Genomic DNA, 15,741 nt, shown 5'->3' with positions numbered 1-15,741 from the left:
TCAACAGTTATGGGCAGGCACTTCTTGTAACACAAATCTTGTACAACGTGATCATAAAATGTGCATAATAGACCCAAAAACGTTGAATGAGGATTGGAAATAATAAACTTTGAAGTTTTCTTGAAAATTAAATTTTCGACGCTAACTATCAATCGCGTTTTTCTCGAAACTATGATTTTTGAGTTGTGTCAGTGTTGCACGAAACCGACGATATGCTACCCTATTACACCATAGAAAATAATTGCTCAGGATTCCGTGTAAGAATTTGAATTGATTGACTGGAACGTTTTTTCGCCATTAGCCGGTTTTCTGTGAATGACTGAGACAAACCGAAAGGAAAAAAATAGAATACTGAAAAATCATAGTTCAATACGACTCAAAAAAGGTCAGTTTTAAAGCATTCGCATGCCTACGTTATTATTCTGCAAAGACGATTTCAACGATGAAATAACAGCCACAACCCTGACTTTGAGTTTTATTAAATTATTTAAAGAAGGTCGCATTGATTTACGGACTTCAAAGTTTTTTTCATCAATTTACACTGTCGTTCTACGCATAGTTTTCCCATGTTACTTTTGGTCGATTTTCATTTTTTATCACCAATGAGTCTATTTTTATGTATATTTTTGAAAAACTTTCGAAAATAACATTGTTTGTTCCGAAAGTCTTGAAAAACCATACCAAATCTGTTTGTCCCATCGATGATTTTCTACACATATTTGTCCCACTAGATTTTTTCTATTCTAATCAAACCCACTCCCATCGCTAATTCCCATATTTACAGCTTGGGAAGTGCTACAGAGCAATAAAAACTTCTCCTTACAACGTTTGGCTACATTACGGGTGTCAGAAATTCGGTACCGTAAATCACTTTGCTTGATTATTTAAATGCGGTTCGTTCATATCTTGTGTGCTGGTTTGTAATCTGAATGCCTTTCCTTTTCGAGCAACGTATGAGATTCATACTAATTGAAAGTTATAAGAACTGTCTTTTGTGTGTATCCGAAATGGTGAAAGGCTAACAACGTTCAATTATGGGCAATCTGAAAAACCAATTCCCCTTTGTAATCGTAAGTCATTTGATACTTACTCAATTAACTAAATTTTTATCTCGACTATCATCACCTGCTTATAAAGACAACACGATTAGCGTGATCATTTTCGTGAAAAATTAAACAGCCTTGTATCCCCAAAATGAACTTTGTATTGGGAAACATCGAATGCACGTGGTGGGACTGATATGCGTATAAATTACCTATTGGAAGGCAAATTTCTCGGCATTATTGTCCCAGTGGGTATTTTTATGCAAAAGAGTGCTAAACCGCAAAACATTCTAGTAGATTTATTGTAAACAGTCTGTGGCAAGGTAAAACTGCTTAAAAAACCCATGGCTGCATTTGTCACATTGGCGCAACGCGTAAAAGCATTGCAAAATTTTAACTTCGTTTTTTCTCGTTTGCATGATTTGGAACATGGGACAAATATGCGTAGAACGGCAGTACAGGTATCGAAAATTTTATCAATTAAAAAATTCAAAGGCATTAAATAAACCAAATAATGGCCTAATTTTTCGCTTACTGAAAGACAGCAAATATTTTTGAGAAATAATTGAAGCAAATTATATGTAATTACAAGGCGAGCAAATATTGACCGTCAATTCAAGCAAATTCAAGCAAATCAAGCAATTTGCTTTGTGTAATGCCCACTTTAGAGCTGCTACACAGTTTGACGACGTCAGTTTCGTGTTTGATAGAGTGTGTAGTTTTATTGCACTGTTGCATAGAAAAATATAATAAATCTTGCAGAATTTTCCAAGGGAATCGTTCCCGGGAATGCAAACCCTAATTATGAAGGTAAACTTAAAAAAAAATAGCAGAAACCATCGGCTGCTCACAAGATATAGTTATAAAATCTGCACAATACCGGAAGAAATCAGAAACACGACGGTAGAAATGAAAACTAGTTCGCCGAGTACTGTAATTGGTAAAAAAGATGTATTCCTCACATCTATAGTCATCAAAACGAAACTTGAATTGAAGGTGACGTCTGAAACCATCCGGAACCATCTGATTGATTGTCAATATCGTGCTCGTACTACCAGAAAAACTCTTTTTGTGTGGGAAAGATTTTGCAGAAAAAATATGCCTTATACATGATAGGTTAAAATGCAGATGAATATAGAAGCTATGCTCACATTTATTATTTTCCACCACTGTACGTCCTCTTAGATAATAACCCATGGGTCTAAAAAATGTCTCCATCTGTGATAAATACTTAGTTTGCAAATCCAAATACGCGTGCAAAAACTCTGCAAATAAGAAATGGTCGATATTCGACCATAGTTTATTTGGCGGGATTTAGTTCTGCTACTACAGTTTTTTTCGGGTAGCACAGTGGTTCGAAACGCGAGAAACGTGATCGTCAGCCTTTTGAGTATGAAAATCCCATTTAAATGCTACAGTTTATTCGACAAAGTTTCTGTAGATCTTAAGGGGCATTTTTGATGCAAATAAATTTTTGATTGATTCACCTAAAAGTGAGATAAAAAATTTATTTTTTTATTTACTTATCAAATCAAAATGAAGTCTTCAGCGAAGTTGTAAACAATTTTATGTAGAAAAACTTTGCTAAAAACACTTTGGTTCTATCTCTTGAAATCGAATAGGGGCATAATGAGCACCCTAACTTGGTTGCTGATTTAAGCATGGAAAACGACAAAAATTTTAAGCTGTCTTCAGTGCAAAACTTGAATTAACTCTCTATAATTAAAGGTACACTGTTCACAAATTGAAAGTTCATCGTATAATAGTGAAAAACACAAATTAGATTCATGCATCAAAAACTAGCAATCAGTCAATGTGTGGGGCACAATGAGCACCTCACTGGGGCATAATGAGCACCCACGCGGTATAATGAGCACTCTTAAAGAACATATCTTGAAACTGTGTAGAAGTACAACTAATGGGCCAACGTGGGATGCCGTGATACTTGGCGGCTTGTTTCGTGAATGTCCCGTCGCACCTTATGGTGGCCAATTCTGTCTTTTTTTTTCTGACCGATTCAGTCTCAAAAATTTTCTAATATATGTTCGCACCATCTCTGTAAACAAACACTGACTATGGAAACAGACAAACTCACAAGTCTACTGAGATGAATTTCAGGAAAGTTTATTTGACAAGGTGTGCTCATTTCACCCCACCTAAAGGTGACCATTTCGCCCCTATCGAATTAGTTAAGTTAACATGAGATTTCAATACTAATTATAGCTTAAAATCAAAACTTCAATGATGGTGAAATTTGGGGTACGACCCGTACATCATACTGATGTGTCTACATACTTGATTGAGCCATTTCAACGACCGTTGAGCTTATTTTGTAGTGCGCAATAACAATAATTTTTCCAACATCCGGAAACCAAGTTGATTTTTTCAATATATTTCCATATTTTAAACAGAAAAACCACGTTTGTTCTACATAAAGAGATACTGTAGTAACTACGGAAGAGTTCCACATACCATATTGTATTAAAAAATGCGTAGTTTCACATAAAAGAAGGGTGCCCATTTCGCTCCGTGTGCTCATTATGCCCCTAATCCTCCTACAGGTAGTTTTATAAACAGACATTCTTAAAGTTTCTAAAAATCAAAAAATACCAAATAACTACTTCAGATGTGATTTTAGAGGCCTACTATGTTCTAGACATGTTTTCATATTTTAAAAATACATCATTCTGCCGAACATACCTTGGGCAAATTTCCAACTTTTCCATAGAACATTTTAGATAAAAAATGCACTTTTTCAAACTAAAATTTCTCGGAAAGCTGCTAAAAGCTGCAAAAATAACAGTCTCCATTCGAAAGATGGAGATTAGTACTAGCTTCTCCACTCCACTCCAATGAAAATAGTTTCGATTCTGTACATCTTTGAAGGAAAGAACATGAAAAAACGCCGAAAAACAAAAAAAAAATATTTTTTTTCACCCACGCCCAAGTCTTTAAGCTACTGCAAGAATCGAAACGATTTTTATTTTTCATTAAAAGGTACAAAAAGCATTTATATTTACGGCACCGTACATTATTCGGAAAACATAAAAATAGAAAAAAATGATTTTCTCCGAAAATGATTGTTATGTCACTAGTGTATGCAGATGCCAAGGTTTTTTTTAACAATATTAGCAACATTCTTTGACGTTTTTCCAATGCTTGAATTCTGAAAAGAAAATGTCAGCTCAGAGATAGATACCTTTTTTTTTTAATTTTGTCCATACGGAGGTATCTCGGTGTGGACCCTACCTCCGTATGGACAAATTAAAAAAAAAATAAGGATATCTATCTCTGAGCTGACATTTCCTTTTCAGAATTCAAGCATTGAAAAAATGTCAAAAAATGTTGATAATTTTGGTGGAAAAAAAAACCATGGCATCTGCACACACTAGTAACAATACACATAACAATTATTTTCGGAAAAAAATATTTTTTTTCTAACTTTACGTTTCCAAAAAATGCACGGTGCCGTAAATATAAATGCTATTCGTACTTTTTAATGAGAAATCGAAAATCGTTTTGATTCTGTACATCTTTGAAAAAAAACATGAAAAAAAGAAACGCCGAAAAACCAGAAAAAAACTTATTTTTTCACCCAAGCCTACTTCTTTGAGAGACTGCAAGAAACTAGTGAAACCACGTGTGGAAGCTAGTACTAATCCCCATCTTTCGAGTGGAGACTGTTGTTTTTGCAGCTTTCTGCAGCTTTTCGAGAAATTTTATTTTGAAAAAGTGCATTTTTATCTTAAATCTCTTAAACCCTATGAAAGAGTTGAAAATTTGCTCAAGGTATGTTCAGCCGAATGATGTATGTTTTAAATATAAATAAATTTCTAGAATATAGTAGGCCTCTAAAATCACATCTGAGAAAGTTATTTGGTATTTTTCGATTTTTAGAAACTTTAAGAATGTCTGTGTATAAAACTCTCTAAATGTGGTCCATTTTCAAGAGATAGACCCGAAGTGTTTTTAGCAAAGTTTTTCTACATAAGATTGGCTCCTTTTTGCTGAAGACTTCGTTTTGATTTGATAGGTAAATAAAAAAATTAAATTTTTATCTCACTTTTAGGTGAATTAATCAAAAATTTATTTGCATCAAAAGATGCCCCTTAAGATCTACAGAAACTTTGTCGGATACACTGTAGCATTTAAACAGCATTTTTATACTCAAAAGACTGACGATCGTGTTTTTCGCGTTTTGAACCACTGTGGGTAGTGCGGAATTTAATATGTTTCGAACACATTTTTTATCCGGCTGCACTTATTTTAGTTGCATTTTACGATTAGTAAAAGTTTTGTTGACAGCAGTAGAAAAAAATTCCAAACTTTTAGTTGTCCTAAGAAAATTGCCGAACTTTGTACTGGTGCATCAAAACTGTCAAGTGATTTAGTTTACAAAGTTGTAAATTCTCAACCTTCAGTCACTAGAAAGATTATCGAGTTTGTTACTACATTTACTGTTAGAGATCCTTCCCTACAACGACTAGTTCATTTATAATTATGTTAGCAATCAGTTTTGCACTTGTTTTACAAGTATCGAACAAATTCGGATTCTTGTAAAATAAATATTAATTAAACATTCATTATCTGTTAACCGGTTTTCTATGATCTGTCGATATGCGAATCCCGTGGCGACAGGAATTTGATTCTGTGAATAATATTAATAAAATGACAAATTGATTCTGTGACTCAACCGTTCGACTTTAAAAGATTTACAGCGAAATGAGATCGACGCGTTCGGCAATTCCTAGCCTTTTAAACTAGTTTTGAGAAACCCAACTTTCAGTGATCTACGCTAGTTGTCACGTATCGAGCTTTGATTTCGAGTGGGATTATATTTCCCATGAATCGTTCCATGGCTACTGTAGAAAAATTGCAAAACGAAATCAAATTCGATTTAGTTTCGAGTTGACATACTGTCTTCAGAAAAGCCCTATTCAATAGACTCCAACTGTAGTTATGTGTATATTTATATAGTGTATATTTTTTCCAGAAAGGCAAAATTATTATCTACAACATTGCCGAACACGTCAACACCGATCAAACAAAGCGTTTTGGCTCTAAAAATATTTGGTTTCGTCAATACCTTCCCAACATAGAAGTTTCAAATAGCTTCTCAAAAATAAATTGTCGTTTAAAAAATAAAACCAATAGCACAAAGTGACATCTTTTGCTCATAGAAACGTCAATGCAAATTTTTAGCCATATCAAAAAATGGTCGATTGCATTGGTTTTCAGTTTTTTTTTTTGTGAAAGTGCTCAATGATTCCAGCTATCCAATTATAAGTTGAATATTGGTTTCCCTTCCCCACGATATATTAGAGAACATCGAAAATACCGCGCAAAAAAATAAGTTTTTTCTACCAAATGAAATGAAATCACACACATGAAATCACATTTTTATATTCCAATGAATATTGTTATTATCCGGTCCTAAGATGCTTTGTTTTGACATGAATGTAATCAACTACATAAAATAGATAGCAAAAGTTTGTTTTTATTTGTGCCAAACAAGTTTCCAGCGAGGTTTTCCACCATAAAGATTTTTCCACAACATACATTTGAACGTAAATTGTTTAATTTAGACTCTGTTATAGTCCATTGATGATCTCAATGAAAATTTTTGAGAACGAAAATGAGATTTGATAGAAGGGTTCTACTCCAAAAACCATGCGAATTTTGGATACACTAAGTACGACGATTTAATTTTAATAATACTCGTCTAGGACTAGCAACTGAAGAGAATCCAAAAGTTCATTACAGCGAAGAAAATCCATAAGATGTCATAAGGAATATGTTGGAATTTCCCATCAGAAATAAGACTTAAAACGGTTTCTCTAGACTAGACTATCAACTGCGCACCGACATGTGTTGACGTTTATGATGGGCGCGCAAAGGGCACTATCTGCTGCTCATAAAACTACTCACTAGTGAGTAAAAAAACAGATGATGTACTTGTTTGAAATTACGCTGGGTCTCAACGATTCGACGTGTTCAAACGATCTCTCGGGTAATCTTTTAGCTCCCGAGCAGTTGATCATTTCAGCCAGTATGTGTACAAATCTACAAGCGTGAGGATCGTTCTTACTAAGTATCCCACGAATTGCTATCAACAAATATCGTACGTTACAACTGAGTGCGGGCTCGTAAATGTATACCTTCCACGGTGTGCAAGTGAGATAATAATAAAAACAACATCAATTACAAGTGCTGATCACAATTTGTTTTCACATGGCTGGATTCTAGTGGATTAAACGAGTGTGAGACGGGCTTAGCGAATTACAACATCGGTGGAAGCTGAAAAGTGCATCTTCAAACAGATTCCCCCTAATTACTTCACTTCTAGTCATCTCGCTAGTCGAATCGGAGGTTCCTTTCGATTATATTTATGTTCACATGTTCTAACTAACCGGCTTGAAATAAGTGCAACTCATTACAACGGATTAGTGACTGTCGAAATGAAGCGACTAGCTGGATTTCTGATACTAGTACTCAATGTGGTGGAGTTCTATTTAGTAAAAGCACAATATCCACAGTCACCCTGTTCGGATGTTTTCAGTTATCAAGTGGATCCCACAACTAATCAAATGTATGGTTACATCGCAATCCGTGACGTCCACTTCGGCCAAACAGTAAAACTACGCGTCGATTTGTCCATCGCAGACCACATAGCACAGGTAAATGCTCACTTTTTTTCTCAACTCGGAATTCTCTGTTATGCTTATTTGCCCTCTGTCAATAACTCAAATCACTCCGTTATGAAAACATGGAAACCAGTTGTTCGTAGCTAGACTTGCATGTGTACACATAATCAAAATATCAAGTGGTCTCTTCTCTGCATAGTTGCTTTTCACGTGCACTCAACGCAAACGGGGAATATTTTATTACTTTTGGGCAATTTTTTGTTACTTTTTGTGTCTTATGACTGCGCATTATACACAAAAAGTAACAAACAAAAAGTAATAAAAATTATGACGGCCACACGCTTGTATGTGTTTCTGCAGGAGAACATACAGCCAAGCACCTCAATGCATGTGTTGGCAAGACTTCACTCGCTGCATTTGTATTGAAGCAACGATCTGGTTCATTTTTGTCTCCCTTCATCCACACGTAACCAGAATCTCAACCGTCAACCTCAAATGTCCAATTAGAAACACTTTCGTTTCGTCACCCAGTGTTTACTTGAAATGGAAATATGTTATACTGTCTGACCAGAGTTGCCGAAGTTGCGAATATTGTTCTGGATGGGCACGAGTTTTGTATATTCAAACAGGTCCAAATGAGTTTCCATGAACCAATGATTATGTGCTGTAAATAGCTTGCAAGAAAGCGAATGTTTTTATTTTTCTCTAACGCAGTTTACAGATCGTGATATCATTTTAAAGCGCATTTCAAGTCTTTGAAATCATCAACGTTTGCATACTCTATGACGGGAAAAATGTTGCTTGGCAGCTCTTGTCATATTTTTTCGCTACTCCGTATGCATACAACGAGCGAACTAATACACGCCCACCGGATGAATTGGAGATTGAAAAAACTTGTAACATGTGCAACTTATGCGACGGTGTGTGATTTTTTTGACTTGAGGTGGAAAGGGAGCATTTTTCGACAGAAAAAACGTTGCATGTGGTTGAAACGACCATTATTAGATAGTCGTACTCTCATAACACGTGCTAAATATATGACAGTATGTGTTGTTACTTAACTGGGGAAGAATTTTATCGCTTTTTAAGTAATGGATTTGTTACCTAAAAGGTAATTTTGTGCTATTGCTTTTAAAGTAATAAGGAAAAGTTTTGCGTGTGGAATTCGGACAATCAGCTGTTGTAATTTTAATTGTTGCAACGATTCTAGTTATATATCATATATATGTAGTGCGAATGCCTTCTATATTTTCTGCTTAATTCTGCCTTTATAATCCGCTATTGTTGAGTTTCAATTTGATAGAAATGCATTATTTTCGTTTATAAATAAGAATATTATAATTGAACCATCACCAACACAAAATTAAAAGTGGTTGGCTTTATGTTGTTGCAATTCATTTCGGCACAACTGTTATAAAACCAAAATAAAAATTGACCATCAGTGCGTCTTGAACTGTCCTACAGATCAGACGTTTTTTCGGTTGCTTGTGGACTGGTCTTTGACTGCCTATAGCTTCAAAGTTTGTGTTTTGTCAGTGTGTCTTTTAAAGACTACCTGAAAGTTATTTCCCATCAGTCTTTCTCAAGACTACCTACTTTTGAATTTAACATTTTTTTTAACTTTTTTCGTATCACCTGAAATGGCTGGACGGAAAAAGAAACCTCGCATCGCTGCGGGGAGGAAAAGAGAGGCATCTCTTTCTGACACATCGAGTGTCTGTAGTGACAATCCTTTTGATATTTTGCCTGAGCAAGAAGCTGGTGAAATGGATACCAATAATGAAACTATACAAAATATAAAATCTTTAAAAAAGGAGAAAGTTCCACCTATTGTGGTAACTATTTCTTCTGAATTTAATATATTCAAAAAGGAACTTTCAACGTTTGTTTCTGACGTTAAAGTTACCTATCAAATTGGTCGTAGAGGTGAATTCCGCTTATTAGCCGACTCAGTAAAGGGTCGTGATCGTCTTGTTCAGTATTTAACTGACAAGATGTACAAATTTTTTACATATGACACCAAGAACGCCAAGCCGTTCAAGGTTGTCTTGAAAGGTCTCACCAACGATCAAACCGTTGATGAGATCAAACTTACTTCAACAGAATTACTTGGCATAGCCCCTACCCAAGTAATTCTAATGAAACAAAAATCACGAGGCGAAAACAGTCAGAGAACTGGAGTTTCCCTTGTTAATTATTTAATTCATTTTAACCGCAATGAGGTTAACAACTTAAAATTTTTTGAAAAAGCACATGCTTTGTATAATGTGCGTGTAAAGTGGGAAACTTATAGGAAGTATGGCGGAGGTGAAAAGCATATCACCCAATGCCGTACTTGCCAACGTTATGGCCATGGTTCCAAATTCTGTAACATGGACCAAAAATGTCTTAATTGTGGAGACTCTTCTCACAAAAAGGACACATGTCCTGTGAAAGAGAGTAAAAATTTGCGCTGTGCGAATTGTAACGGCAACCATATGTCAAATTTTTATCAATGCCCAGTCCGTTTAGCAATTGTTAAGGCAAGGCAAGGTAAACAAAATTCAATTTCTCAATTAAAACCAACTTCAAAACAAAATTCTCCAAGCGTACCAGTGACGCATAGTTTACCTACTCCTTTGCATACCCGTTTAACTTATGCACAGGTTACAGGTAGTTCGAACATTATACCGCCTGGTGTTGGTAGTTCGAAAATGACCGTTAATATGGGTAAGCAAAACACGCTAGAAAATAATTGTACACCTATCACTCCAGCTAATATTGCTGCCGAAAATATTTTTTCTAATGTCAACTGCCTGGGGCCTATTACGGCAGGTAAACTTTCTTTTTTGCAACAGGCAATGTTCGATCTTATGAACGCCATGTTGCAGGCAAAATCAATGTTTGAAGCCATTCAAATAGGCACAAATTTTACTATTAAAATTGTTTCTAATTTAAAATTTAGCAATGATTTTAAATAAAACAACTAAAATATTAAATTGGAATGCTCGCTCATTGAAGGCCAATGAGAATGAGCTTTTTAATTTTTTAACAGTAAATAATGTGCATATTGCAATTATTACTGAAACATTTTTGAAACCTAACATAAAATTAAAATATGATCCCAATTACGTGGTTCATAGATATGATAGGATTCAGGGTTCCGGCGGTGGAGTTGCAATTGTTATTCATCGCCGAATCAAACATCGTGCTCTTCCCCATCTTGAGACGAAAGTTATTGAAACTTTGGGAATTGAAGTTCAAACTGAACTTGGGATTTTATTTATTGCCGCAGAATATTTACCATTTCAATGCACACGCGAGCACAAAAATTATTTTAAAGGTGATTTACAAAAACTCACCAGAAATCGTTCGAAATTTTTCATAATCGGCGATTTTAACGCTAAACATCGTTCATGGAATAATTCTCAAAGTAATTCCAATGGCAAAATTTTATTCAATGATTGTTCTTCAGGATACTATTCTATTTTGTCTCCGAATAGTCCTACATGCTTTTCTTCTGTAAGAAACCCTTCAACAATTGATTTGGTGCTAACAGATCAAAGTCATGTATGTAGTGATTTGATCACACATGCTGACTTTGATTCTGACCATCTTCCAATAACTTTTTCTTTATCACATGAATCAGTTTTAAACCCTATGAGCTCTGTTTTTAATTATAACAAAGCTAATTGGGAAAGATACAAAAATTATATTGAGAGAAATTTCAATAATGAGCTTGATTTGCAAAACGAAGTGAATATTGATTCCGCTTTGGAAGCATTAAAATGTGCAATTGTTGATGCCAGGAATTATTCTGTTCCAAAGGCTCAAGTGAAATTTGATTCACCAATAATTGACGAAAATCTTCAACTTCTAATTCGTTTGAAAAATGTCCGCAGACGTCAATATCAACGTTCTCGTGACCCTGTTTTTAAAACTATTTATAAAGATTTACAGAAAGAGGTTAAACATAGATTTACTCTTCTGAGAAATCAAAATTTTGAGACTAAAGTTGAAAAATTGAAACCATATTCAAAACCATTTTGGAAGCTGTCGAAGATTCTTAAGAAACCTTCAAAGCCTATTCCAGTTTTAAAAGATGGTGAACGTTTTCTTGTATCCAATGAACAAAAGGCTCAAAGACTTGCTCAGCAGTTTTAGAGTGTTCATAACTCAAATTTGAATTTTGTGAGTCCAATTGAAAATGAAGTCACACGTCAATTTGATTAAATTTCTTCCCAGAATTTTTTACCTGCAGAAATAATTGAAACTAACTTGAATGAGATTAAATCAATTATTAAAAATTTCAAAAATATGAAAGCACCTGGTGACGATGGAATCTTTAATATACTAATCAAACATCTCCCTGAGAGCACAATGGATTTTTTAGTGAAAATTTTCAATTGCTGCTTCAAAATTGCATATTTTCCCAAATTATGGAAAAATGCAAAAATTACTCCCATTTTAAAACCGGATAAGAACCCAGCTGAAGTTTCAAGTTATCGACCAATCAGTTTGCTTTCTTCAATAAGTAAACTGTTTGAGAGAGTTATTCTTAACAGAATGATGTCACACATCAACGAAAATTCAATTTTCGCAAATGAACAGTTTGGATTTCGCCATGGGCATTCCACAACTCATCAATTGCTCAGAGTTACTAATATGATACGAGCTAACAAATCTGAAGGTTATTCCACTGGAGCTGCTCTTTTAGACATAGAAAAAGCATTCGACAGTGTTTGGCATAAAGGTTTGATTGCGAAATTGCAAACTTTTAATTTTCCAATTTTCCTAATCAAAATTTTAAAAAATTATCTTACTGATCGAACTCTGCAGGTTGTCTATCAGAATTCAAAATCTGATAGATTTCCTGTCAGAGCAGGTGTGCCTCAAGGTTCAGTCTTGGGTCCAGTCCTGTACAACATATTCACTTCAGATCTTCCTGATTTGCCTCCAGGATGCACAAAGTCATTGTTCTGCGATGACACAAGCATTTCCGTAAAAGGAAAAAGTCTTCGTGTCATATGCAGTCGATTGCAGAAAAGTTTAGATATTTTTTCTTCCTACTTGCAAAAGTGGAAAATCTCTCCCAATGCTTCTAAAACTCAAATGATAATTTTTCCGCATAAGCCTAGGGCTTCTTTCCTCAAGCCAAACAATAATCACGTTGTCAAGATGAATGGGGTTATTTTAAGTTGGTCCGACAAGGTTAAGTACTTGGGACTAATTTATGATAAAACACTTATTTTCAAAGAGCACATTGAGAGTATACAAGCCAAGTCAAATATACGAGATGTTTATATCCTCTCATTAACAGGAATTCTAAACTTTGTTTAAAGAACAAACTTTTGATTTACAAACAAATTTTTAGACCAGCAATGCTTTATGCTGTACCGATCTGGTCAAGTTGCTGTTCAACAAGGAAGAAAACGCTCCAAAGGATTCAGAATAAAATTCTGAAAATGATTTTGAAGCGTCCTCCTTGGTTTGGTACACTCGAATTACATAGACTTACTGGTGTTGAACCATTAGAAGCTATGTCAAATAAAATTATTAACAATTTTCGACAAAAATCGTTGCAATCCTCAATTGCTACGATAAGCTCTCTTTATAGCCAATAAGTTAGCAATTAAGTTAGTTGTAAGTTTACTTCCCCTTTCCTGACAAGTAGGTTTAAATCCCTACGAATGATAAGTCCTAATTGCGAAAGCAAACAAATCCTAACAATTAAAATTACAAATTTCTAACAGTGTTGAGAAGTCACCATTTGTGATTGGACACACATACTCATTATTTACTAATATTTATCATAAATACTTAAGCTACTAACAAATCCCCCCTTAAAAAAAAAAAAAAATTGACCATAATCGAGGACTAGAGAAAGTGTTAGTCATGAAAAAAGTCCCGTCGTAAAATGAAACGATGCTCATAGAATGACTCACAAAAGCGTTCTTTTTCATTCATTGTTGTCACATCCCAAGGAATCACACGCGTGAATAACCGAACATGTCGTACTCGTATATTAAAGAAAACTAGATAAAAATAATTTTGAAACCATTGGCTACTTTCAGAACAACGTTGGCTCTATCACACTGGTGAAATCCCGCGAGGAAACTGCCAATGACATTCTCCGAGGATATTCCGCTCAGTATCGCGTGAACTTCCCCCAGTCGCACGTTCTTCCAACGGTACTCTCCATTTCCGTCAATGGGCAGACACTTTGTTCCGGGTATCGCGCGCAAGGTCGCGTCATCACCACAATAAACCTCGAACATACTTTGTACACTCGGTTAGAAGCTCAAAATGGACCAATTGGTTCATTTGATCGGTTTGATCCATTTGATTCAAACAGCTTCTCTCATGAACGGCCATATGAACCAACCAGGATAAATGTCCGACCGCAACCCGCTTTTCCACAATTAACCGTTTCGAGGCCCAACCCTTGGACCACGGGGATAACACGCCCGCAGTGGCAGACATCACCACCACAGATCCGAACGACTACACCGAGGCCACGTCCTGTCGTCATACAACCTCAAACAACACGTCCGCCTGTGCAATTCTCTACCCCTTCTAACATCATGGCATCATCGGATCGGTACGTACATTGTATACTGCACTTATTTCAATAAATCAAAATAAATTTATCTTTTCCTATTTTTAGCGTATGCGGCAAACCGGTGAAGTCTTTCCTCAGCAAGCTCTCCTTCAACGGTCAAGTGTCGGAGAAAGGACAATTTCCTTGGGCAGTGCCATTATTCGATCGTATTAATGGCGCAGATCCGAAGTACTTATGTGGCAGCACAATCATCACCAGAAAACATTTGATCACGGCAGCCGTATGTGTATTCGAAAGTGGGAAGCTGTTCAGGACAGACCAAATTGTTTCAATGCCCGGACTGTATAATTTGGACATCATAGACGAACATGCCAGAATCGCCGAGGCTGATGCTATCATTCCACACCCTGATTATGTACCGGAGGGGGAATTAAGTGACTCCAATGTCGCTGTGCTACGTTTGAAGAAAAACTTAGAATTTTCCGACTACATCCTTCCCATTTGCCCCTGGGACGGCGAAAACGACTTACAGAAAATTGTTGCCCAAGACGGCATCATGGTGGGCTGGGGTGTAACCGAAACCGGACCACCGACTGTGGCCACTTTTGTCAAACAAACGATCGTTGAACCACGCCAATGCAGCGAAAGTTTATCTCGAGTATTCTCAAGCAGTGCACGAGTTTTCTGCGGAGATGGACGTGGATCCGCTCCGTGCATGGGTGACTCGGGTAGTTCCCTGGTATTGAAAAAGGGATCACGCTACTACCTTCGCGGGATTCTTTCAAACGCACAAGTGGATCCTGATACGCTCAAATGTGACGTGACAAGATATGCGATTTACATCGATATTGCTTACTTCCGGTTTTGGCTTAACACTGTCATCAGCTAGTGAAGATCACTCTTACTTTATACTTTAACATGTTAACTTGATCTAGTCTAAGTTAAGCTTGTGTTTAACAAAGCTAAAAAAAATAGGAACTGACTCGTTGTGTAACTACTTTCTAGTACTGAGATTCATAACTCACGAACTGAGCTTCATTAAACTTCAATTCTGTTTCATTATTCGTTTGTTTCTATTGTTTTTGTTATAATTATATAACATATAATTATATGTTACAATACAAACCACTCTGAAATATGCTCTCAAAGGAAAACTTTCTTTGCCTAATAGAAGATGACAAAAATCACGCGATCAATATTTCTTACTATGAATTGGTCGCCACAAAACTATGACTATTTTTTAACATGTCCCTGTTAGTGCGCATTTTCGAATTTTAATATTTGTTTGAGGAATATATCTGTGACATATGCAGTGTTCGGCGTGGACTTCAAAGATTGCTGGATAATTTTCCTCAGTTAGCTCAAATAGGCGATGTTTTGTGACCGTGTGTTGCAAAATCCTCTATGAGGAGAAATTTCCGAGCAAAAAAAAAACAAAACATTTTTTTAAAACCGAAATTTGGCTTACGAATTGTGAAATTCACAATGAAAAAATTGTTTCTATGAGCAACTG

General features: G+C 35.8%; 1 protein-coding gene across 1 annotated transcript; it reads left to right on the top strand.

Annotated features, from left to right (window-relative positions):
- Positions 1–7,101: 7,101 nt before the first annotated feature.
- On the top strand, positions 7,102–15,290 carry LOC129727397 (serine protease gd-like). Its single transcript, XM_055685217.1, has 4 exons — positions 7,102–7,217; positions 7,290–7,720; positions 13,741–14,267; positions 14,334–15,290. The coding sequence occupies exons 2-4, from the start codon at positions 7,502–7,504 to the stop codon at positions 15,115–15,117; spliced, it is 1,530 nt and encodes a 509-aa protein (XP_055541192.1). The 5' UTR covers positions 7,102–7,217; positions 7,290–7,501; the 3' UTR covers positions 15,118–15,290.
- The last annotated feature ends 451 nt before the right edge of the window (positions 15,291–15,741 follow it).

Source organism: Wyeomyia smithii, chromosome 3 (genome assembly GCF_029784165.1).
Source record: "Wyeomyia smithii strain HCP4-BCI-WySm-NY-G18 chromosome 3, ASM2978416v1, whole genome shotgun sequence".
Classification (NCBI taxonomy): Eukaryota; Metazoa; Arthropoda; class Insecta; order Diptera; family Culicidae; genus Wyeomyia; species Wyeomyia smithii.
Note: the sequence above shows the minus strand (reverse complement) of the source record. Positions and strands in the feature narration are given on the sequence as shown.

What these genes read in the sequence shown, in the direction of transcription:
- LOC129727397 (XM_055685217.1), top strand. Translation starts at nt 7,502, where the DNA reads ATGAAGCGACTAGCTGGATTTCTGATACTAGTACTCAATGTGGTGGAG. An exon ending in TCGCAGACCACATAGCACAG is followed by an intron (nt 7,721 to 13,740) that starts GTAAATGCTCAC and finishes GGCTACTTTCAG; the next exon opens with AACAACGTTGGCTCTATCAC. An exon ending in ATCATGGCATCATCGGATCG is followed by an intron (nt 14,268 to 14,333) that starts GTACGTACATTG and finishes TCCTATTTTTAG; the next exon opens with CGTATGCGGCAAACCGGTGA.